Genomic DNA, 22,564 nt, shown 5'->3' on the forward strand with positions numbered 1-22,564 from the left:
AAGGCAGATTTCATTGGAATGAGGTGTCTTGATCAGATAATGACACGCCACTGAAGGAAAGAGAACAGTACTTTCAAGGAGCTATTTCTGTGAAGGGGCGGAGGTGACACCGGCTGAGGAGTCCGATGAGGTGACGCAGCAGAGGAAGACCGCGTACACGAGAATCAGCCGAAGGGGCGGCCACACCAATTCTCTACACAATCAAGAAGAGACATCTTCACAACTGGTCGGCTTAACAACTATGGTTTTTAGATACCGTGGAGGGAAACACAGTTGTACCTTAACATCTGCTGAGAAAATACAAATAAATATGCTACAAATGGCAAACACCTGCCAACGCGGTGGCCATCTGAACAGTCATGCAGTTTAGGGGGACATCTGTGTGGGACCGGACATACACATCTGTCATCGCCTGCACATGCACACCACTGTTTATAAAAAAAAAAAAAAAAAGCCATTTATAGTGTATCAGTCGGGAGCATGGCCTCTGAGTCAGCTGCAATTTAGTCAATACCTCATGGCACACGGCTCCGTGAAAACTTTGTCCTGCATTTTGTCCTGCCGGTCAGAGGGGAGCCAGAGGAAGGACGGCACTTGCCAACATCAAAGCCACTCTGACACAGCAGGAGAGAACTTCAGAACAGTGTCACCACTGTGTGTGAAACACGACAACGTTTAAGTGCGGGGCAGAAGCCACGCTTGCCAGTCGAGGGACCCAACTCCGCCCCGACACAGAGGCTCCTGAGGCCTGCTGACCCTTCTTACCGAATCAACATGAGTAACTGCGCTTGAATCAAAACCATGACTTTAAAAGGTGTTGGGCACTGCCGTCTGTAAGTGGACTCAGGGTTTAAGGGAAGGCTCAGCTGTCGCGGAGCCGGAGTCCCCCTCTGTGACTGACCTCCCCATGTCACGGAGAAAATCCCTGGTGACTAGTCCACTGGTATCTGGTTTCCCTACATTCTGTTCACAGTCCCAAAAAGAAATGATCTTCGGAGCCAAGACCTGATAACTGGCCCCTGGTTCCAGCTGCTCCCCTGCCAGGGAGGTTTATCCTGCTACCAAGAAAACAAGTATAAGACTATGGGGCGTGGCTTAAAAAGTCCTGTATGTGAGGAACTCTTTCATTTTCTTGGGGATCGGCAGTGCTAGCACTTGGTAGGTGGTTAGGAAACTTCGAAGGGCTTTCCGGCATAAGTGCTTCAGTGAGGACAGGACCCTCGGAGCTGTCCAGAACTGGACGTGGCCATCTCTTGTCCTGAAACAAAACAGAGACGGACGCTTTAAGGCCGACCTCAGAAATACATGTTTTCACTGTGACGGGTATTCACCTTCCTACTCTGACTTGCATCGGCAGGAGACACCCAGAGAGTGAACTGCAACGCTTAAGTGCAACCCTGATGGTTGGAATCGATGTGAAGGCTGTAATGCTGAATAATTAAGGCTTCGGGGAGGATTAGAAGAACTCAAGACACCTTTGGTACCAAAGGTGGGGTACCAAAGGGCTATCTGGGAGCACAGCCCTTCTAGATCACACTGTGAGTTCAAATGTAACGGAGGGAAGAGCGCCACCTCCTAAATTATGGACGTTCCCTGTAAGGTGGTCTCTGCCCTAAATGGTTTCCCATATAAATTTCTGCATCATCTCAATTTCTGCTTCCTTGTGAACTTGGCCCATTAAGTGGCATGAATCACAGCTCTTTACATTTAGATTGAACATTAAGAGTAAATGATAACCTGTATTGGCAGAATAGAATATTAGAATTTTGTGTCCTCTTGGATTTCTTTAAAGGCTTCACCGTAGGCAAGAAAATTCTAGAGGCTTTCTTCCCTTAAAAAGCTGCATAGTACACTCAGCAGAAACTGCTACCCATCTGTTCAGCTATCAGATACATACCCTGTGGCAATAACTCCACCATGTGGAAAAAATGTGCAGCAAAGACCATTGGTCATAGGAGCAAATGCGATTGGAGTTTTCAGTTCCAGGGCCCAGATCCTGAGGAGTCTGGACGGAGAGAGAAAAGACACGTTTGCGCATCAGCAGACCTGAGGCCAGGCCAGAGGGTAATGCTACAATTACTCGCAGGGACTTGCTCCGAGGCCCCGTACAGAGGTGTCTCTTCGTTACCTGTCATCCGCCACCGTGGCGAGGTACAAGCCTTCGGGAGAGAAGCACACGGACCTCAGGGAGCTAATGTGGACATCGCTGTCGTCCATGGGGGGGTCAAGCTGGGTGTGGCTGAGGAGAAAGGAACAGGATGACAGGCCTGGAGTGATGGGCCACTCTCCACCCTTCATCTTCTTTCCCAGGCAGGAGGCCAAAATGGTGCGACTAGGAAAGGCTCAAGACCCATCTTGTACCCCATCTGGAAAACCTCAGGATAAGCAGACTGGGGGGAAACAGCGCATTTCCTAAGGCTCCAGGTGCCTTGTGGAAGGGGCTGAAGGGTTAGTCGCGCTCCCTGCGCTGATTTCCTTATGCAAAGTAGGTCAGCCCTCACTTTAATACCACAGTACAAACTGAAAGCCTTTTTTAGGTTAAGATACATGATAATTATAGGACTGCCTATTATTTGCTTCAGAAAACAACAGAGACAAAGAGAAAAAGACCAAGTTTGTGAGAACATGAAAATTCATTTTGGAAATACCAGTTTCAGTAAGAAGACTGTTCTGAATTTGCTACTACAGTTATTAGTAAATGGAAAGAAAGAGTCATTTTGAGGTTTCGTTAATGCTGAATCCAGAGTACACACCGCCTCCTGTATCAGGAGCCCTGAAGCCCTCGGGTCTAATTTGAGAACGTAACTGACGGCGAGGTGCCCCTGCAAGCCAACGCCTGAGAAACACCGAACCCACTGTGCCTTTTACCCAGACTGTCCCCTCCCATGCCCTGGACTCTGCGAGGGACGTGCCTAACCCAAGGCAGCTTTCTCATCAGTCACCACCCCCGCCAAGAAAGTCCTAAGCAGGGAGTCCGTCCTTACTGGAGTGACCTCAGCCTCTCGCCAGTATAGGGGTCCCACATGATCACGTTGGTATCGTAAGAAGCCGTGACAAGCAAGGCGGAGTCAGGTGAGAAGTCACAAGAGACAACACTGCTTTGGTGGCCCTCTAGCTTCCGGATTAACGTGTAGGACCGCATGCTCCACAGAAAGACCTGTGGAAAGGAACAGGTGCCTGGTCAGGGGTGGCAGCAAACTGCTTAGAATGTGAACGGTGAGCGAGCGACACAGCGATGCCCACGTCAGGCCCCGTGGCCAGGTGAAGCCAAGCTCTCCACTCCCGCTTTGTACAGCTCTTCCAGAACGCATCGTAAAGGTTTAAGTAAAGAAACAGGTCTGAATTCTGGAGGCACTCAACCAACGTACACGTTCGAGGAGCTTACTGTAAGGGAGAATAAACCCAGCCAAGCTCAGGAAGACCACCAGCTAAATGTACTCTGAGTTCTGCTTCTGAACCCTGTCTGCAAGATCACAGTATATGCTAATGCAGACCTAAGCCAAGAATTATCTTGTCCTTTCACTTAAAACTAAACAGCAGGGTCCGAGGTGAACGCCAGGGCTCCCAACAAAGCGATCGTACCCTGTCGAGCCATTTTACACCATGAGTTCACAGAATGGTGGAAATCTGCCCCACGATCGTGCGTACGTCTGACACAGTTCATCACTTTAAACCTTTAATCGTTAAAAACGGGATTTTATTTTCTTCCCTTTAAGAAAACTCGGTTTCACGTAGTTCCAAACCCCAAACGAATGATTAACCACCTGGGCTGTACCATATAGTGAACTCTTAACTTTTGGTTGATCATAGCAAATAGCTCAATACAGATCTAAACTTCAAACAAAATGTTCCCAAACTGTTCTTGGGTTTCTAATACTTTCTGAAATAACGGACAGGATTTCAGGACAAAGTTCCACATGTAACTGTCCATTCTGATTTGAAATGGCATTCCCAATTCTGTAGATTCAAGTTAAATGGTTCAAAGGAAATTAGACCCATACATGGGCTGCAACTTTTAAATTCTTAAGACTCTGGGGAGGGGAAAGAAATTTAAAAAGCACACCTTTACCATTTTGTGAAGGCAGACAGCCCTCATCCAGTGGTGAGAGCAACCACCCACTTCAAGCATCTCCTCTCTTCTGGTTTGTGTCAAAGTGCGTATCAGAAGAGAGGTGTGCAAGAGGAGGTCACGGCCCACAAGCATGCCTTCTGTTGGGGCTGGTTTGAACATGAATCTTGAGGCACTGGGCCTACTTTCCCTCTCACGCGAGGCTCATTCAGACCTCCAGGTCTCGCAGAACTCAGGCAGCAGAGAAAATGGTACCCAACGTTTGAGACTTACCGACTTCTCTCCAGCTGCAGAGCACAGCATGCTGCAGTCCGGGGAGACAGAGCAGCAGTAAACCCACTGCAGGTGGCCCGATAACACCTGGATCTGTTTACCTGGCACAGAAAAGGAGCGAATGGTGAGCCAGTTCCCGAAACCACAAAGTCAGAAGACCGGAGAGCTGGTGGTCACCCACCTGCCCAGTACACCCATCTGGTTCTCTGTCAGCTGAGCCCAAAGGCCCACTTTTCTCACGCAGAGGAAGAAGACAGGATTTGTCATTAAACACTGAAACCGATTCATATGATATTCTGATCCCCAAGGAAATCACTACTTTCTGTTTCACCAAAACCCACCAGATCAATGGGAGAAAGGCTATATACATAGATCAGATCTGACAGATCCCTTTGACATGAGAGAACATTCTTTTTAGGTCCCTCAACCACCTCTAGAACTTTGAAGCATCCTCCCAAATTTGAGACTGTTTTATCTGTACTTCTGTCATTTACACTCTGTAATGGCTTCCCCCTCTCCTGCTCTCTCACCCTCCCCAGAGTGTCTGGATGAGCAACGGTGCAGAGTAATGAGGGCCACGTGCTCTGCTGTCAGGTGAACTTGGGTCTGAACCCTGACTCCACGGTTTCCTCAGCACATAAGGGCCACTTACATAACCTCTCCAGTTCTGTTTTGGGGAAAAACTAAAATGTCCATCCATAAGCATAAGAGAATGGGTAAATATATGGAATACATCTACCCTGTTAATTCAGATGGCATTAGGGACCTAGAATTTCCACGGAAGGGGCGCCTGGGTGGCTCAGTCAGTTGAGCGTCTGAGCGTCTGACTTCGGCTCAGGTCACATGATCTTGAGGTTCATGAATTCGAGCCCCATGTCGGGCTCTGTGCTGGCAGCTCAGGGCCTGAAGCCTGCTTCGGATTTTGTGTGTCCCTCTCCCTCTACCCCTCCCCTGCTCACGCTCTGTTTCTCTCTCAAAGACAAACATTAAGAAAAAAAATTAGAATTTCCATGGAGTACTATTTTGCAGAAAATATGCAAATAACATGAATCTTTTTGTGGAAAGATGACTCCCAAATCCATAACTGACCCCTGATTCCAAGCAGGAATATGCAAGTAAGTATACAGGGGAATGCGGAAGGCTGCGAGCATGGGCCAGGAGGTTGCCGGGGGAATACAGGGAAGGATGCAATGGGAGGGGAGGATGAGATGGGGAAAGAGACGGGGTAGGAGGAGGTACCAAGACGAACTTGGGTTTGAAAGGGGAAAAAGGGGGAAAAAAAGTTTACATGAACACATAGAGTCATGCATTGAAGAGTTTACATATATGTATGTGGGTCCGTATAATTTTTTTTTTTTTTTAGGTAAGTCATGGTTTCTTCAGCTGTCATATCAGAGCAGCACCTATCCCCAGGGTGGCTGTGAGTGTTGAACAAATTCAGGCATAAGGGTAGGGCCAGGCCCAGACCTGGGAACACGACTTCATCCCCTCCCCTCCTGGGAATGCCCTAGTGCACTGGCCTGCTCCCAGTCCCCTTCAGCTAGTCCTGCCTTCCAACCACTGAAAGGTTTTATTATTTAAAAGAAATTTTTTTTCTAATTTTTTTTTTTATTTTTGAGAGAGAGAGACAGAATGTGAGCAGGGGAGGGGCAGAGAAAGAGAGGGAGACACAGAATCCGAAGCAGGCTCCAGGCTCTGAGCACAGAGCCCGAGGCGGGGCTCGAACTCACAAACTGCGAGATCATGACCTGAGCCGAAGTCGGATGCTCAACCCACAAAGCCACCCAGGAGCCCCTAACCACCGAAAGACTTTCAAGTTGCTTCAAGAACCTTCCTTACATGGTGGCAACAAGCTGCCTCAGGATGCATTAAAAATGGCGCCACCTTGGAGGAGCCTTCCCAGGCAGCAGACCTATCTTATGACTTCACGTTCCACAGCCAAGGGCAGAAACTGCCAGAGTTCTCTTGGTGACCAGATGCCCCTGGATAAGGACACCACAAGCACCTCCTTGGCTGTTTGACAAGTCAGTGGGCTCGTTTCTTTTCTTTAATGTTTTTATTTATTTTTGACAGAGAGAGAGAAACAGAGCATGAGCAGGGGAGGGGCAGAGAGAGAGGGAGACACAGAATCTGAAACAAGCTCCGCGGGGCTCGAACTCACAGACTGCGAGATCATGACCTGAGCTGAAGTCGGACGCTCAACCGACTAAGCCACCGAGGCGCCCCCAGCAGGCTTGTTTCTAAGAGGGCAGGAGTAGCTCATGGTTGTGGGGAGCTGGCCCCGTCACGGCTGAGGCAGGAATACCGGTCCCTCTGCGTTATCAGGGATGAACGCCCTCTTCATCAACTGTTCACATCGCCATTTCCTCCCTCCAGCCCCCGAGTCCCTGCCCATGTGGGGAAGAAGTGGCCTGGAGATAAATTCCCCTTCCCTATGTCACCTTTCCAGTTAAAGCTCAATACTGGAGATGTATGGAATTCTTTGCTGGGCCACCTCTGTATGCAGTTCTGCTCACAGCAAAATTCCACAAAAGTTGACCCTCTCAAGTCTAAGAGATTTCTTCCAGGCAAAGATTCCGCTTCACAGAGAAACATGATTTCTGACAGGAAGTATCCCACACGGAGGACTTCTAGATCTGTGGTTCCTAACCTGGGGAGACTCTGCCCTTCACATGGACAGGGCGTGGTGTCTGGAGACATTTTGGTTGTCAGAACAAGAAAAGGTGCACCTGGTATCTAATGGGTAGGGGTCAGGGGTGCTGCTCAACTCCCAGAATGCACAGGACGGCCTGGAACAAAGAATTATCATGCACAGGGGCGCCTGGGTGGCTAAGTCAGTTAAGCGTCCAACTTAGGCTCAGGTCATGATCTCGCAGTTCATGGGTTCAAGCCCTAAGTCAGGCTCTGTGCTGACAGCTCAGAGCCTGGAGCCTGCAGCCTGCTTTGGATTCTGTGTCTCCCTCTCTCTCTTCCTCTCTGCCCCTCTCCTGCTTGTGCTCTCTCTCTCTCTCTCTCAGAAATAAACATAAAAAAAAACAAAAACGAAAGAATTACTGTGCCCAAAATGTCAACGATGCCATGGTTGAGAAAACCTATGCTCTATCATGTATTTTCAATAGGGGTGGAGTCTTACTTTTTTTATGTGCACAGGTATGCACTCAGTGCCTAAGTAAATGGTATATTCTCAATACTAGTATTTCATGGGGATGAGGAAGGTTAGGAAAAAATGTCTTAAAAGACCCCTTAGGAAAACTGGTTGAGAAACACTGTTCTAGATAAAGGTGACATGGGTCACGTGGAGAAAGGAGCAAATATGGTTATCTGTGGAGCCGCTCGGTGGTGCCATCACCTCCATACCATGTTTGTTCAGGTCCCAGATGCGAAGAGTCTTATCCCGAGATGCTGACACCAAAATCAAACTGCCGCTGGGCGTGAAGCTTAGATCTCTCACAACATCTTGGTGGCCGGAAAGATTCAAAAGCAGGAGCCCTGGCGTGGGAGCAGGAGTAGTCAGTCAGTGGGAAAGAGGAGGCACCGGTCTGCTGGTCACAGCCACACCCCTCAGCCGGCTGGGGGCCTGGCGGCCCCCGTGATCCCTGATGAGAACATGCACACCCGGACCCTGTCTGGGCAGACCCTGCCCCCTGTCGCAGGCAGAAATGACCTACCTGTCTGCACCTCCCAAATCTTGATCTGCCCATCATTGAGTCCTGTAGCGAGGATCAGGCAAGAGATGTCTGGCACCTGGGGATGGTGGCGTGCCCAGAGCTTCCTGCTAGGTGGAGAAGGCCACGGGCTGAAGGCCAAACCCCAGACAATCTGCCCACAGTCCAGAGTCTTCTCCTTTGGGCTGCCTCGCCCTTTTGTGTCATTTTTGCTGCTCCGGCTTTTGGCTTCAAACCCTTTAGGGATGCTGGAGGAAGCAGAGATCCCTTCATGAGTCTAAAATTGTCACCAAGGCAACCAACCAACTTCTCATTTTAGGGTATCTGAGACATTAAAGTTCTAGAAACAAATTGGCCTTCCGTGAATTCTGGCATGACTTTTCATTTCTTTTTAGAATCCATGTAACAGAGACTTCATTAGCCTTGGTTCATCCCATTTGTGATAACCCTGCAACGGGGTGACCCGCCTTGTGGGATAACTAGATCACAGAAGCCCCAGGGAGCCATACGCTTCCTCAGAAAGTTCTCTCGGGTTTGGTGCATGGAAGGAAAGATGCACTCAGTGTTTCCCATGAGGAAGAAGGCATGCAGTAGCTTTGGAACTAGGACAGATCTTAGAACTTGAATACCCATCTGCTGCTCCCCTGCCTGATGAGCCCCTTTATCTTGAGCTTAGAAAGCCCCAAGGAGCGGGAAAATAAACCCTCTTCCGACCAACACAGTTTGCTTGGTACACGCTGATTTCCACCTTCACTCGCTTTGTGTTCCAACCAATCAATGAGGCTCTTTCGCTTACCTCTCTGACGGTATGTCCAGCACAGGAACCGACCAGTGAGGTGATCAAGGAGAGAAAGAGCCCACCGAATTGTGCAGAACTGCACTGACCTCAAAGATCCCGTGGCCGGACCCCCTGCTTTTACCTTCTACTTGACGGTAAAACACAGGCCCAGATGAGTCACAGAAGACGCAGGCCCCACCCACCATTCCCCCCAGTAGACACCACCTCACGAGCTTGAGAAGTTGGACAGCCCCGGGGGTTCAGCCCCCAACATCAAAGTTTCCCATCTGCAGTATACTTTATCAGTGCAAGTGTTAAGTCCTACCTTTCTGGGTGGCCCTGACCATACTCCGGGCATACCAAACTGGGGGAAATGGAGATGAGGAAGCTGGAACTCCATTCCATGAAAAATCCCATACTCAGCGTATACATAACAGGAACGTCTTTATGTATTAGATTTGTTCCCCCAAAGCTGTAAGCAAATCATATTTTTGCCAAGTGTGTGGTTGAAATCTATTACAAAATTTTCACTAAGCTCACCTGTAAAATTAGAAGGGAGGAGATGGAATTGAGGCAAACATAGGCTCCTCCAGCTCTAAAACTCTATTAGTTGAAATCAGAGGTTGGCAAACTATGTCCAGGCCAGCAATCTGCTTTCAGAGACGAAGTTTTATCAGAAACATTCATTCCTTCACATACCATCAATGGCTGCTTTCTGCTGTTAACGGCAGAGCTGAGTGGTCTCAACAGAGTCCGTATGGCCCCCAAAGCCAAAAATATTTAACATCCGCGCCTTCACAGTAAAAGTCTGCTGACCCCAGGTCTCAATGGCCAATGCAGTTTGAAAACCTGTCGTCCTGACAAACATCTGAATGTGATAATGTCTTTTCGACCGACCCTGCTCAACCCACACGCTTTGTAGACCTGCCTGGCCCAGGCACAGGAGCCTGAGTCTGCCATCCAGGGAAGAAGCACAGAAAAGGCAAGACGCAGAAAAAGCTTTATAGGACACCCGGGAACCACCGAAGTTCCATTTGTTTTATTTTTTTACAGAATCCTAATTTTTGCCTTTGAATTAAGGAATAATCTGTAGTAGCTATTTTATTCCAAAGGAATTAAGGCATATCTGCACATTTTTTAAAAAATGTTTATTTTTTGAGAGAGAGGAAAACAGAGTGTGAACAGGGGAGGGTCAGAGAGAGAGGGAGACATAAAATCCAAAGCGGGATCCAGGGCTCAAACTCAGGACCATGAGATCATAACCTGAGCCGAAGTCGGACACTTAACTGACTGAGCCACCCAGGCGCCCCAAGGCATATCTGCAGATTAATTCATTTAAGTATCATAAATTTACTTTCTCTCTTTTTTTTTTTTTTTTTAATGTACTTTCTCTAGAAAGAGATACCGGGGCGCCTGGATGGCTCAGTTGGTTAAGCGTCTGACTTGGCTCAGGTCATGATCTCGCAGTTTGTGTGTTCGAGCCCCACCTCAGGCTTTGTGCTAACAGCTCGGAGCCTGGAGCTTGCTTCGGATTCTGTGTCTCCTCCTCTCTCTCCCTCTCCCATGCTCATGCTCTGTCTCTGTCTCTCAATAATAAATAAAACGTTAAAAAAATCTTTTTTACATTAAAAAAAGAATGAGGATAGATTTTCCAGGTAAAGGAGCTTGGGACAGGGCCTTCTGTGGAGAACAGGAAGGAACACAGTGGCGCTGAGAGGTGGGCCGCACAGTGGAGAGCAAGCACCCTCCTGTGCATCCCTGTCAGTGCCTGGCCGCATTGTTTGACTCTCATCCCACTACCGTGAGGACCCACTGGAATTGTGTAAGCAGCTACGGGACCTAATCAGACCTGTGTTTGAGAAGAATGGAGAAGGAGAGCTGAAGACAGGGAGAGACCATTCATCTGCCAGACCTGTTCTGGAGTCCCGTGGGAACAGCAGGGAACCATGCCCTCAAGGACCTGACATTTTAGTTGAGAGAGAATGAAAAAAAAATTATGTATATACACATGTATGTGTGTATATATATGTGTGTGTGTGCATGTGTATGTATACACACATACATACACACACACACACATACGGCATATGTCAGATTTTGAGAGGTACAAGAGAAAAAGGCCAGGATAGAAGAATGAATTGCTGAGTAAATAAAAGGGGGCTTAATCCTGGGTATGGGCAGACGCTAAAGTCAGGAACAAGGAGGAAGTACCCTCAGGGATGGGGGAGACAGGAAACAGAGCTAAAAAGTCCTAACCCGGGCCTGGCTTAGAGCTTTATCATTCAAAAAAAAATTTTTTTAAGAGAGCACATGCACATGGGTGAGTGGCAGAAGGAGGGAGGGGGAAAGAGAGAGGGAGGGAATCTTAAGCAGGCTCCATGGTCAGCACTGAGATCGACACGGGGCAATATCCTACAACCCTTGGCTCATGACCTGAGCTGAAATTAAGAGCTGGACACTCGGGGTGCCTGGGTGGCTTAGTCAGTTGGGCGACCGACTTTGGCCCAGGTCATGACTGTGCAGTTCGTGAGTTCGAGCCCGCATCAGGCTCTGTGCTGACAGCTCAGAGCCTGGAGCCTGCTTCAGATTCTGTGTCTCCTCCTCTCTCTGCCTCTCCGATGCTCATGCTCTGTCTGTCTCTGTCTCTTAATAATAAATAAAATGTGGGGGTGCCTGGGTGGCTCAGTCGGTTAAGCGGCCGACTTCGGCTCAGGTCATGATCTCGCAGTCGGTGAGTTCGAGCCCCGCGTCGGGCTCTGTGCTGACAGTTCAGAGCCTGGAGCCTGTTTCAGATTCTGTGTCTCCCTCTCTCTGACCCTCCCCTGTTCATGCTCTGTCTCTCTCTGTCTCAAAAATAAATAAACGTTAAAAAAAAAAAATTTTTTTTAATAAAAAAATAAATAAAATGTTAAAAAAAAAAATTAGAAAGAGATACTAAGACCTCTATCATGGGGTCACAAAATCTGGGGCAGAACTAGAACTTAAGTCTTGGGTATCCAAGCCTACTACTCAACAGATCCCCTGGACTTTGGAGTTTGCCACTGAATCAACTCCCTTGAGTTACATGGTGGGGGGGGGGGGGGGTGGAGGTGGTGCATGCATAGGGAGGGGATGGCTAGCGGCAAGGGAGGGTCATAGGGGGAATTTAACTTCACTGCAATTGAAGCTTCTAAAAACTTTATTTCTAAAATTATTAAAATACAATTCTCTGGTTAGTATCGATTATTTGCTCAATACCAAAGGTGCTATTAATTTTTTTTAATGTGTAACAATCCAAACAAGAACATAAAGACCTCAGAGTTCCCCTTTTAAAGGACTTTAAGAATATCAATTATTTTAAATTATAAAAATAATAGAGAACTATGGGAAAAATTTGGAAGGGAGACAAATAAAATAAAAATTACCTATAATCCTAACACCACTCTAACCAGAGTAAACATTTCAGATCAGTTTTTATTTACGTGTATGTACATACATTAAAAAAATTTTTTTTCTTTAACGTTTATTCATTTTTGACAGAGAGAGACAGAGTGTGAGTGGGGGAGGGACAGAGAGAGGGAGAGGGAGACACGGAATCCAAAGCAGGCTCCGGCTCTGAGCTGTCAGCACAGAGCCCGACACGGGGCTCAAACTCACAAACTGCGAGATCACGACCTGAGCCGAAGTTGGCCGCTTAACCGACTGAGCCACCCAGGCACCCCCACATTTTTTAAAGACAAATTTGGGACCATATTACATATATGATTTTATAGCTTACTTTTTTCAGTAAACCTTCCTTATATTATTAAGCATTATCATAAGTTACTATTCTTCACAATGTGTGATTTTTCCCTAAAACAAGTAACTTCTCATTTAACATACTAAATAATAACATTTCTCTCATTATATTTAAAGAACAGAGACACAAGAAGGATTAATACTCCGATTTCCGTTTTCCTAAGTTCATACTAGAAGGATATATTTACCTGTGGTAATGTAGATGTTTGGATAGGAGTGATTTTTGGAAAATGTTTCCATTTTTATGTTTTTTTTTTTTAAATTCTTTTTCTGACTAAATTCGTACCGGACTGGATATACAGTTGAGTCTCTTACATTTACAGTAGGAGCTCAATAAGAAAAAAGAATGGCTTTGGCATTCTCATGAAACCGACTACACAGAAGAAACCGAATATCATGATTAAAGCAAGAAAATCTCTCATGGCTGCAAAAAATACCCTATAGCAATGCCATAAGTTCCTGTACCATCGTCTCATCACTGGATTTTAAGGGATTTCTGTTTTGTCACTACTACAGAACCAACTCCGTGACAAAAATCAGCGTATGTAAATAAAAATAGATGACCCCATATCCCAGATCCCTGGTAGCCGGAGAACAGTTTCAAGGTCCTTGATGCATCCTGCCAAACAGCCAAATGGACACCCCTCAAACCCAGCAGCGTGCAGAGGACCGTCTCAGCGAGTTCTCTTCGGCGGTGCCTGTCATCAAGGCAAGGAGCTTCAGACTCCACTTAGGAAACATTAAACGTTAAATCAAATGCGTGATGTGAAGAAACGCCTAATACAAAACAAATGAGACCCTCAAGGGCAGGGGCCTTGCTGGGTTTCTTTCAGGATTCTCAGACCCTGGCTCGGTGTGAGGCCAAAAAAGATTTCCAACAATACTGGCTGAATAAATAAAGGCAGACATGGAACTGCCCTGCCACAAATGAGAAAATGCAGATGCTGGGCCCTTTGACCAGGCGCTCACAGCATTCGGATGCTGGGACCTGTCCAACCCCACAGAAAGAAACTAGTTAACATCAGAAAAAAAACCAAACACCCAATTTAAAAATGGGCAGGGGCACCTGGGTGGCTCACTCGGTTGAGCAACAGACTTCAGCTCAAGTCATGATCCCAGAGTCATGAGTTCGAGCCCCACATCGGGCTCACTGCTGTCGGCACAAAGCCCGCTTCAGATTCTCTGTCCCCCTTTGTCTGCCCCTCCCCCACTTGCACTCTCTCAAAAATAAACATCTCAAAGCAAAATGGGCAAAGAATGTGTATGGACATTTCTCCAAAGAAGATTTGCGATGGATCAAGAAACATAAGGAAAAAAAAAAAAAAAAGCATAAGTAAAGGTGCTTGGCGTCAGAAGCCATCGGGGAAATGCAAATCCAAACAATGAGTTGCCACTTCCTGCCCCGCCAGGACGGCTATGCCACAGTCAGAAAGACAGACAACAAGTGTTGGTGAGGATGGGGAAATAACACATTGCTGGTGGGACTGCAGAATGCTACAGCCCCCCTGCTCAACAGTCTGACTGTTTCTCATGCAGCGAAACACTGAAAGCATACGTCCACGCCAAAACCTACACATAAATGTTCACAGCAGCATCATTCCTAATAGCCAGAAAGGGAAAGCCACCTAAGTGTCTACCAATGGACAGATTATACACAAAATGTGCCGTCTCCACATTATGCCATTTATCTGGCAATAAATGTGGCATTTATCTTTATGCCATTTATCTGGCAATAAAAGGAAAGGAAGTACGGATACGTGCTGTAACACGGATAACTGAAAACAAGATCCTAAATGCGAGAAAGCAGTCAGAAAAGACTACACGGTGTACAATCCAATTTATGTGAGATGTCCAGGAGAAGCAAACGTGTAAAGACAGAAAGTGGATTAGCGGCTGCTCGGGGCTGGAGAACAGAGTGAGACTGGAGGACGACAACTAAGGGATGTGGGCTCTCTCTCTGGGGCAAGGACAGTGGTTTTGAGATTGATAGTGGTGATGGTTGCACAACTCCGTCAATCTACTGGAAGCCACTGAACTGTACTCTTTAGATGGGCAGATTGTATGCTGGGTAAATTACAGCTCACTAAAGCTGTTAAAAAATGACAGTACGGATAACATCATCTCCACTGGATTGATTTTCACACATACCAAACGTGAGGGGGCTCCAGAAACCCCAATGATCAATTCCTGGTTTTCAGCCACTCCCTCTCTCATGCTCCTGGGCAGGGAGACCCACAAAGGGTAGGGAGTCATCTGGGAAAGCACTCTCAAGTTCCCCACCGTGAGGACTCCCTCGCTCCTCTGGGTCTGGGTACGACAGAACTTACAAGTGCTCCTCCAGCGGCCAGGGGATCAGCTTGACGATGCAGTGTCCTTGAGACCACGCGAACCACGAACCATCTGGGGAGAAGGCCACGCTCCAGGTTTCGCAGCTCGACTTCCAATCGAACTGGTGGGGACGCCCGGGCTTGAGCTCAGCCAGCAGCAGCGGTTCCTCTGAGACGGGAGACAGCATGCTTCAGACAAACACCCTCACTTCCCCGGGAAAGTGGGGAGCCGGGCTCCGGACCGCCCCGCTGACTCAGACCCAGGAAAGCCGCGGTCTCCCCAAGGCAATGGGTGATATTCTGGATTCCGGGAGGGAGTTGTCATTTAAATGACCTGCGGCAATAGCAGTAGCCACAGGCCACATTCCAGTGCGGTTACTCAGTTCTGGCACTGGCCACCGCTGGTTAACCGTGACTCACAGTAACCTTTGTGCCAGTGAACCCAGTGAATGGAGGCCTCATTTTCCTATGAATGCTCGAAGAGGAAGAAAGAGGAGAGATGGACCAGGCTGGACCACGCTAGCTAGACAGTGCAGATCAGGAGGCCTTCAAAAGTATTTATTTAAAGTCTCCTTAAAAGAACCTGCCACTGGTCAGCAGGTGAAAGAAGGAATATCCGACACGAGAAGGTTCCCTCTCATTCACCAGCATCCTCCCCATCGCAGAGGCTAAAATGTTCAGCGCTTGCCCAGCTTCCTGCCGCTCAGACCTCTTGATCTGGCCTTCCATTTCCATCTCCAGTCTGTTCTGGTTTTAAACCTTCATCCCATCTTGCCCAGATCTTTTACAAGACTCTCCTGATTTTCCTCCCCACCCCAGGGAACTCCGCTAAAGCTGAAACACACATCACATCAGGACATTTCTCTCAAACACATTCCAGGCTCCCACCTGTGTACACAGAACAGCAGTGGAGCCTGGGCCTTGAACCCCAGACCACCGGCCCCGCCTCCTTTCCATGACCTCTGGCCACACGAGTCTCACCTGGCCAGGCCCCACACAGCTCACTGGTATGCACACCTGAGCTTCTGAGAATCCCTAGCACACATCCCTATCTCTATGGTCTCTACTAAAGAGGAAGTGAGTCCCACCCTGCCGACTTCATTCTCTCCTATAGTTTACTAATTTCCTTCTGGTCCACCCTCCACCAGGATTTAAGCACCCTTGTTCAAACACCAAAAGAAGTTCATTTTCATTTCTCTCAGGGCCCCAGCACAGTGCCTTGTGAACAGCACATGCTGCGCTGGTGTTTCTTCCTCCACCTGAAGGGCATTTCCTAGTTCAAGCCTCTACTCCAGAGGAAGGTTCTCAATGGAAGCTCGTAAGCTAAAGGCATTCAGAATTGATTTTCTGACTACTAATTATGATTATGATATACACTAATATAAAAACTGGCTTCCACTCCGAATGAGGTCATTTCCTGATGTCTATGTTCCACTTCACTAGTTTCAAGACCTTGACCCTTTTTATACCTGTTACCAGATGGATACTGATTTAAACCGCCCCTATTTCATATATTTTAGGAGACATCTTTATAGGTCTTTTCACATATATGACCACTGAAATCAGGATATATCCTACAAACGGTGAATTTTTATAGCTAAATAGGCATTTTTTCTCAGTGATACATATTAACCTTGGTATCTTGTGTTCAATGAAACGGGTGGTAAACGTATACATAGAGAGATGCATGTCTGTATACATAGAATATCTCCTGGTACATGCGTTATAGATGTGGGTATGATCTTGTGTTATAAAATAAATGTGCTGCTGAAGATTCTCTCTTTAAATAGCATTTTAATCATATCAAGCCTTTGGTGGCTTTGCTATTTAAAGAAAATTTAAGAAGTTTCCTTTGCAAAGAGAATAGTCATTTCCTGAGGTTCTATGTATAAATCTAGGTTTTAATACATTGGGTCTGTCTAAACTGTTATTTGTATAGGTAATTCCTCCTAGAAATCTGTATGTGAGATCTTTTCATCTACACAAGTACTGGTCTACGGGAGCATATTCCTTTGGATGGGACTATCTGCATGGTAAGAAGTTACTTTATATTTTAAATCCGAAACCAGTCTCTCAATGTTACCCAGCCACCCCCTGTGGTGTTGTCTTCATTCTCGTTATTCCTGGATATTTTCTTGGGGTGGCCTGGCCCTAATCTCTGTCAATGCTTCCTTCCCGTAATCCAGTGGTTCTCAACGGATTTTGCCCCCTGGGGACACGTGGCGCTGTCTGGAGACATTTTGGCTGTCATGATTGGGGGTGGTGCTACTGGTATCTAATGAACAGAAGCTGCGGAGGCTGCCAAGCATCCTACAGTGCACAAGACAGCCCCACAACTAAGGACTATCTCGCTTAAAATGTCGGGAGAGCGAAGGTGGAGCAACTTGGATGTCATCGACTGATGCGGAGGCACATTCTTTCCTGTTAGACAGAAACGTCTCAATCCCAATATTCACACTTGGGTCACTTCTCCCACAACCTGCACTGTGGAGGCTTTGCACAATATAAAAAGGGGTCCCCCTTGACTCCTTTTCTTTCCTTCCCAAACCAAATCCATTAACTAGTTTTATCAGGGCTGTTTCCAAAACACTTGGCAAACCTAACTTCTCTATCTCCATGGCTACTATTCTAATCTATGCAAACCATTTCATCAACATCACCTCTCTCCGAGCAGTCTTCCAACTGCTCTCCTAGCTTCCACTCTGGCCCCCGCCATCCATTCTCACTTCCTAGAGTGATCAGTTTCAGCCACTCTTAAAAATTCAAACTCCTGACTGTGCCCTTAAAGTCCTACATAACCTGGCCCCTTGCCTTCAACCCCACCTGGGCTTATGACTCTCCTCTCCCTGCCCCTGACTCCAGCCTTCACTCACCCCTTCACAATGCCCAATTAGTTCCGAACTCAGGGCCTTTGCACCAGCTGGTCTCTTCGCCTGGAATGCCCTTCCATGACTGGCCCTTCTCTTCATTCAGTCTTGGCTCAAATAACAACTCCTTAGAGTGCTCTTCTCTGCCCCAAGTCAATCTCCTTCATAACTCCTCAACATCGTGTTCTTTATAGCACAATCACTACGATGAGGAGTATCTGTCTCCCCTCAACCAGGACACCAACTCCATGCTAAAAGGGACCTTGTATGTTTCTCTTCAGTGCGTAGCGGAGTTCCTGGCAGAGAGCAGGCAGTCAGTATTTGCTGAAAAAAATATATGTGGTATACCTCTTTAAATATAAACAAAATGAAGCCCCTTAAAGTATTATGACGCTTATGCCAAACATTTCATACGAAATGCTTCTTAAACATGAGCCATACCCAGATTTCACACTCTATTTCTGTGATATGGAGATTTAATCTCCTGCTATTTCAGGCTCAGGAATCCAGGAGCCAAAAGAAGAAAAGAACTCACTGACTCCTATCTCTTCGTTTCTAGAGTTAAAGAAATTCTGAAGGGGAGTCTGAACCCAAACTAAACTTGGCTGCTGGGGGGAAAAAGCCATAATTAGTGGAGAACTTAAAAAGCAAAACAAAACAAAAAGACCCCCACAAAAACAAAAAGCAGAGCCGAGAGGATCCAGCTCTCATCCGGGATTGCACCTGCCGTGGCCCTTCTTAGTGAAAAGGCCCACGGATCAGGGTTTTTGTACATCCCATCATTGGGATGTACTTGGACAAACAGACTGAATGGAAAGATACTTATTATGGGCTGCTTCTGTGCAAGGAGATTCACCTGAGCACAGACAAGAAAGCTAGGACTCCAGCCAGCGGGAAGCTTGCTGGTTTGTCCAGCCTTGCGATCTTGACATTAGCTGTTCCCTGGGCCTGGAAAACAGCCTGGCAGGCCCCAGATCTTTGCCTGCTGCATCCTACCATTCAGGGGCTCAGTGTCAATGTCATATTCTGAGACCTTCCTGGTCTTACTATCGGTCAGTCTCTTTCCGTTCACCCCATTTAATTTTATGGGCACCACTCACTCATCTTTTCTTGATTGTTTACTTGTTTTCATGTATTCACTGCCTCTCTCTTCCCCACCCACACCCCAAACTTGCCTATCTGCTCGCTATTGAGCCCTACTGTCCAATACAGTAACTACTAGCCACAGTTGACCACTGACCATCTGAAATATGCCAAGTCCGAATTAAGATGGGCTGTTAAGTATATAACATACACCAGATTTTGAACTTAGTACCAAAAAAAAAAAAAAAAAAAACCTAAAATAAATCAATAATCATGTTGACATGATATATTTTAGATATGCTGGATTGACACATACAATTTTAAAATTGGTTTCACTTTTTTTTCACGCAGCTACTAGAACATTCTAAATTACAGATGTGGCATTATATTTCTATCGGTCAGGGCTGGCCTAGAGAATGCCTGGCACACAGTAGATACTCAATAAATATTTGTCGAAAGAATAAGTGAATTCTAACCACTGCTCTGAAGATATCTACTGTTGTCCATTGTAATCCCATTACAATGGGCTTTATTCAGTTTCAAAAGAACATAAAACTCTCTGGCCTTTTTTTTTTTTTTAACAGTAACTTGGCAGCTCTCAACAGCTCTGCCCACACCCCAAAACACAGTCGTCAATCATCAGGAAAAACTCAGAACTGGAAACAGATTCCAGCTAAAAAGGGAGACTAACTACAGATCGCTTTCAGTTTTAAGTATAAGGAGTCAATGGAAACAACAGCGGAAGCTATAAAAAGATTCACATAAGATTCAGACAAACAGTAGGGGCCATTTAAAAAGTGGTAACACACTCACTGAAAAGAAAGCCCTTATCTGGATGGGAAGGCAGAGAGAGCTGCCTCTACACCTTTTACTGAATGCCTGACTGCGGCAAACAAAGAAATGTCATTTCCCAAATTAAAAAAAGTTACACCACCCCAGGGAATACCCTGATTTGAACCTACCCACCCACAATCCCTGGCTCCATCAAACAAGCCTGGGAAACACAAACATCAACAATCAGAATTCTCCAGACCAAGAAGAAGCGTGAACTTCACTGGAAGAATACCAAGAGGTTCTGGAACAAATTCTGAACCCTAGGCCTTGACCCCTTCTGAGAATTTTCTCTAAAGACACTGCCTTTAAGCACGGGGGTATATATTCAAGAGTTGGAAGTCCCAGAATAAACCCCAAGCCCACCCCAAATTTCTGTACAGGTGGGGTTTAAAGGCAAGGTGGGTGGAAGGGAGGAGATGGAGGGATAACCTGGAGGTTTTGCCTTCGCGTAACAAGCACACTAACAAGCACTCCGAGATTACATGTTCATTTGGACTGACTCTCCAAGTGTATCTGATATTCTCAGACTTCCACACCGTCTTCTGATGACAGCTGTTAACAAGGGTAGAAGCATGAACCTCACCCATCAGTATTTCCTACACTTGCCCTATCAAACACGCCAGCAAGGATCAACATTCCCAGCCCCACCCCACCTCTACCAATCAGTCTCCACCGGGAGAGGCTCGCAATAAATTTTCTTAATAGGGACCCCAGACCCCATTCTTATGACTATGCAAGTTTGGGAAGCTCCCAACCACCCGCTGGGGCACGTGCTATTATTACCCCATTTTGCAGATACAAAACAGACTCGAGTTATGCGGTCCGTCCAAGAGCACACTGCTCGTAAGGGGCAGAGCGGACTCCCATCCAAACCTGCGTCACCTGGCACCTGGGCACCCCCCCCCCGGGTATCACCCCCCCCCCAGGGCCTGGCGAACCCCCGCGTTCTCCCTGGGCGTAGGCGTCGGGCCTCGGGAGCCCCCCACTGTCCTGGGGGACGGGGATCCCCGGCACGCAATGGCCAGTGCTCCTCGGGTCGCTTCGGCGGCGGGCGGGAGACCGGGTGGCGGCCGCTGACAGCGAAAGTGAAACAAAGCTGGGCGACGGGCGCGCCCCCAGCCGCCTGCCCGCGCGGACCGCCCAGGCCCCGCGCCCCCCGCCGCGCCCCTCCCACGGCCGAGCCCGCGCCCCCGCCCGCCCCCGGGGAGAACGGCCCCGGCCCCGCCCGGCGGGAAGCCGCGCACCCCAACCCCGCTCACCTCCGGCCTCCATGGAGGACGCGTGCGGCCCCGCGGCAGGCGGCGGGCGCCTCAGCCCCCCGGGCCGCCGGCCCTCATACCGCCCCCACGCCGCCCGCCCCGGCCCCGGCCCCGGCCCCGGCCCCGCCGCCGCCGCCGCGCCCGCCGCCGCCGCCGCCGCCCGGAGAGGCCATCAGCTGCTTCCCGTCACATGGCGGCGGGCGCGGGCGGGGACGCGCGGGGGGCGGGGCGACGGGAGGCGGGGCCTGGGGGAAAACTGTGGAGTGGGGGCAAGATAAAACCGAAGGGGGACCTAAAGGAAACCGGGGTGCAAGATAAAACAGAGGGGAGGGTTACGCGGCTGAGAGGAAAGCGAGGTGGGGCGCAGACAGGACAAAACGGGGGGGGCGGGGCCTGAGGGAAAGCGGGGAGGGGGGACCGGGCAGGTGAACGCTGACCGGATACAAACCGGAGGGCGGGGTTGAGGGAAAGCTGGGGGGGGGGGCAGGTGAGCGGAGCAGGCTAAAACCGGGGGGCAGCGGGGATGAAGAGAAGAGAGGGAGGGGTAGGAACGGAGTGGGAAGGAATGGGGCGGAAGGGAAACCGGGAGCGGAAGGAATGTGGCTGGTGACAATGGGGGGGGGAGGGCGGGGGGATAGTGAAGGGGTTACAGGAGGTGTGGGTAGAAAAGGGGGTGCGGCAAGGAGATGGGGCGGGAAGAAAACCGGAGGGGGTGGGAACCAGGTGAAGAGGAAGGGGGAGCGAATGGACAGGAGACTGTCGCGTGAAAACGAGGACCTGAAGACACCGGGGATCAGGGATACTGGGGGGAAGGGAGACAAAAAGCGAAGGCCTAGGACAGAATTGGGGGAGGGGGTCCGGGAACTCCCGGGCGGTTAAGAAGGTGGCAGGGAAGGAACGAGCCTGGAGAATAAAGTGGGGGCGCTGAGGCCCGGAGCTCAAAGCTTAAATGGGAGCCCAGGTAGAGGAGCTGAGCCAAGGGGGCGGGAGGAAAGCCGAGGGCCAGAGGAAGGCGTAAGCCACAGGTTTTTAAAAATGGGAATCAAAGACAAGCCCAGTGGACAGTTGGGGCGGGGTGTGTGTGTGTGTATGTGTGTGTGTGTGTGTGAAAACGACCAGGTCAAGATTAAAATGGGCGGTGAGAAAGGGACAGCCGGCCAGAAAAAAAGGGGGGATCCAAGAAGAGTGGGGGTCCGAAAATGGACAAGCTGGGTAAAAATGGCTGTGACCTAGGAGGACTGAAGGTCATGAAAGGGGGTGCTCAGGAGCAGCAGGAGAGAAGTCAAACAGCCAGAAGTCCAAGTGGGGGCTCAGAAATCAGCTCTGATTAAACCCATACATATTAAAATGGAGTGGCTGGGGATGCCTGGGTGGCTCAGTCCATTAGTGAAGCATGTGACTTTGGCTCAGGTCATGATGTAAGTTGGTGAGATCGAGCCCCGAGCCCCACATTGGGCTGTGCTGACAGCTCAGAGCCTGGGACCTGTTTCAAATTCTGTCTCCCCGGCGCTCTACCTCTCTGCTTGTGTTCTCTCTCTCAAAAACAAGTAAACGTTAAAAAAAAAAAAAAAGAGGGGGGAGGGGCTGGGTTGGAAGGAACATGGGGATACTGGGGTTAAGGTAGGAAGCATG

The 22,564-nt window shown here is 48.5% G+C and overlaps 1 protein-coding gene across 2 annotated transcripts; it reads right to left on the reverse strand.

Annotated features, from left to right (window-relative positions):
- Nucleotides 1-227: 227 nt before the first annotated feature.
- On the reverse strand, nt 228-21,080 carry WSB2 (WD repeat and SOCS box containing 2). Of its 2 annotated transcripts, XM_086681807.1 has the most exons (9): nt 20,933-21,080; nt 14,890-15,058; nt 8,011-8,255; nt 7,700-7,831; nt 4,343-4,443; nt 2,985-3,157; nt 2,129-2,239; nt 1,898-2,005; nt 228-1,258 (listed from the first exon to the last, which is right to left on the reverse strand). In XM_086681807.1, the coding sequence occupies exons 1-9, from the start codon at nt 20,943-20,945 to the stop codon at nt 1,096-1,098; spliced, it is 1,215 nt and encodes a 404-aa protein (XP_086537933.1). In that variant the 5' UTR covers nt 20,946-21,080; the 3' UTR covers nt 228-1,095. The 2 variants fall into 2 exon arrangements, with proteins under 2 accessions (XP_086537933.1, XP_025788955.1); XM_025933170.2 differs by lacking the exon at nt 20,933-21,080 and having other exon boundaries at nt 14,890-15,092.
- Between the last annotated feature and the right edge of the window lie 1,484 nt (nt 21,081-22,564).

Source organism: Puma concolor, chromosome D3, assembly GCF_028749965.1.
Source record: "Puma concolor isolate L17-30 chromosome D3, mPumCon1.1.hap2, whole genome shotgun sequence".
Lineage (NCBI taxonomy): Eukaryota > Metazoa > Chordata > Mammalia > Carnivora > Felidae > Puma > Puma concolor.

Excerpts from the sequence above, each read along its gene's own strand:
- WSB2 (XM_025933170.2), bottom strand. The coding sequence starts at position 15,077 with ATGCTGTCTCCCGTCTCAGAGGAACCGCTGCTGCTGGCTGAGCTCAAG. Across the intron at positions 7,832-8,010 it reads GATTTGGGAGGTGCAGACAG|GGCTCCTGCTTTTGAATCTT; the intron begins GTAGGTCATTTC and ends CTCCCACGCCAG. Across the intron at positions 4,444-7,699 it reads CTGGGACCTGAACAAACATG|GTAAACAGATCCAGGTGTTA; the intron begins GTATGGAGGTGA and ends TTTCTGTGCCAG.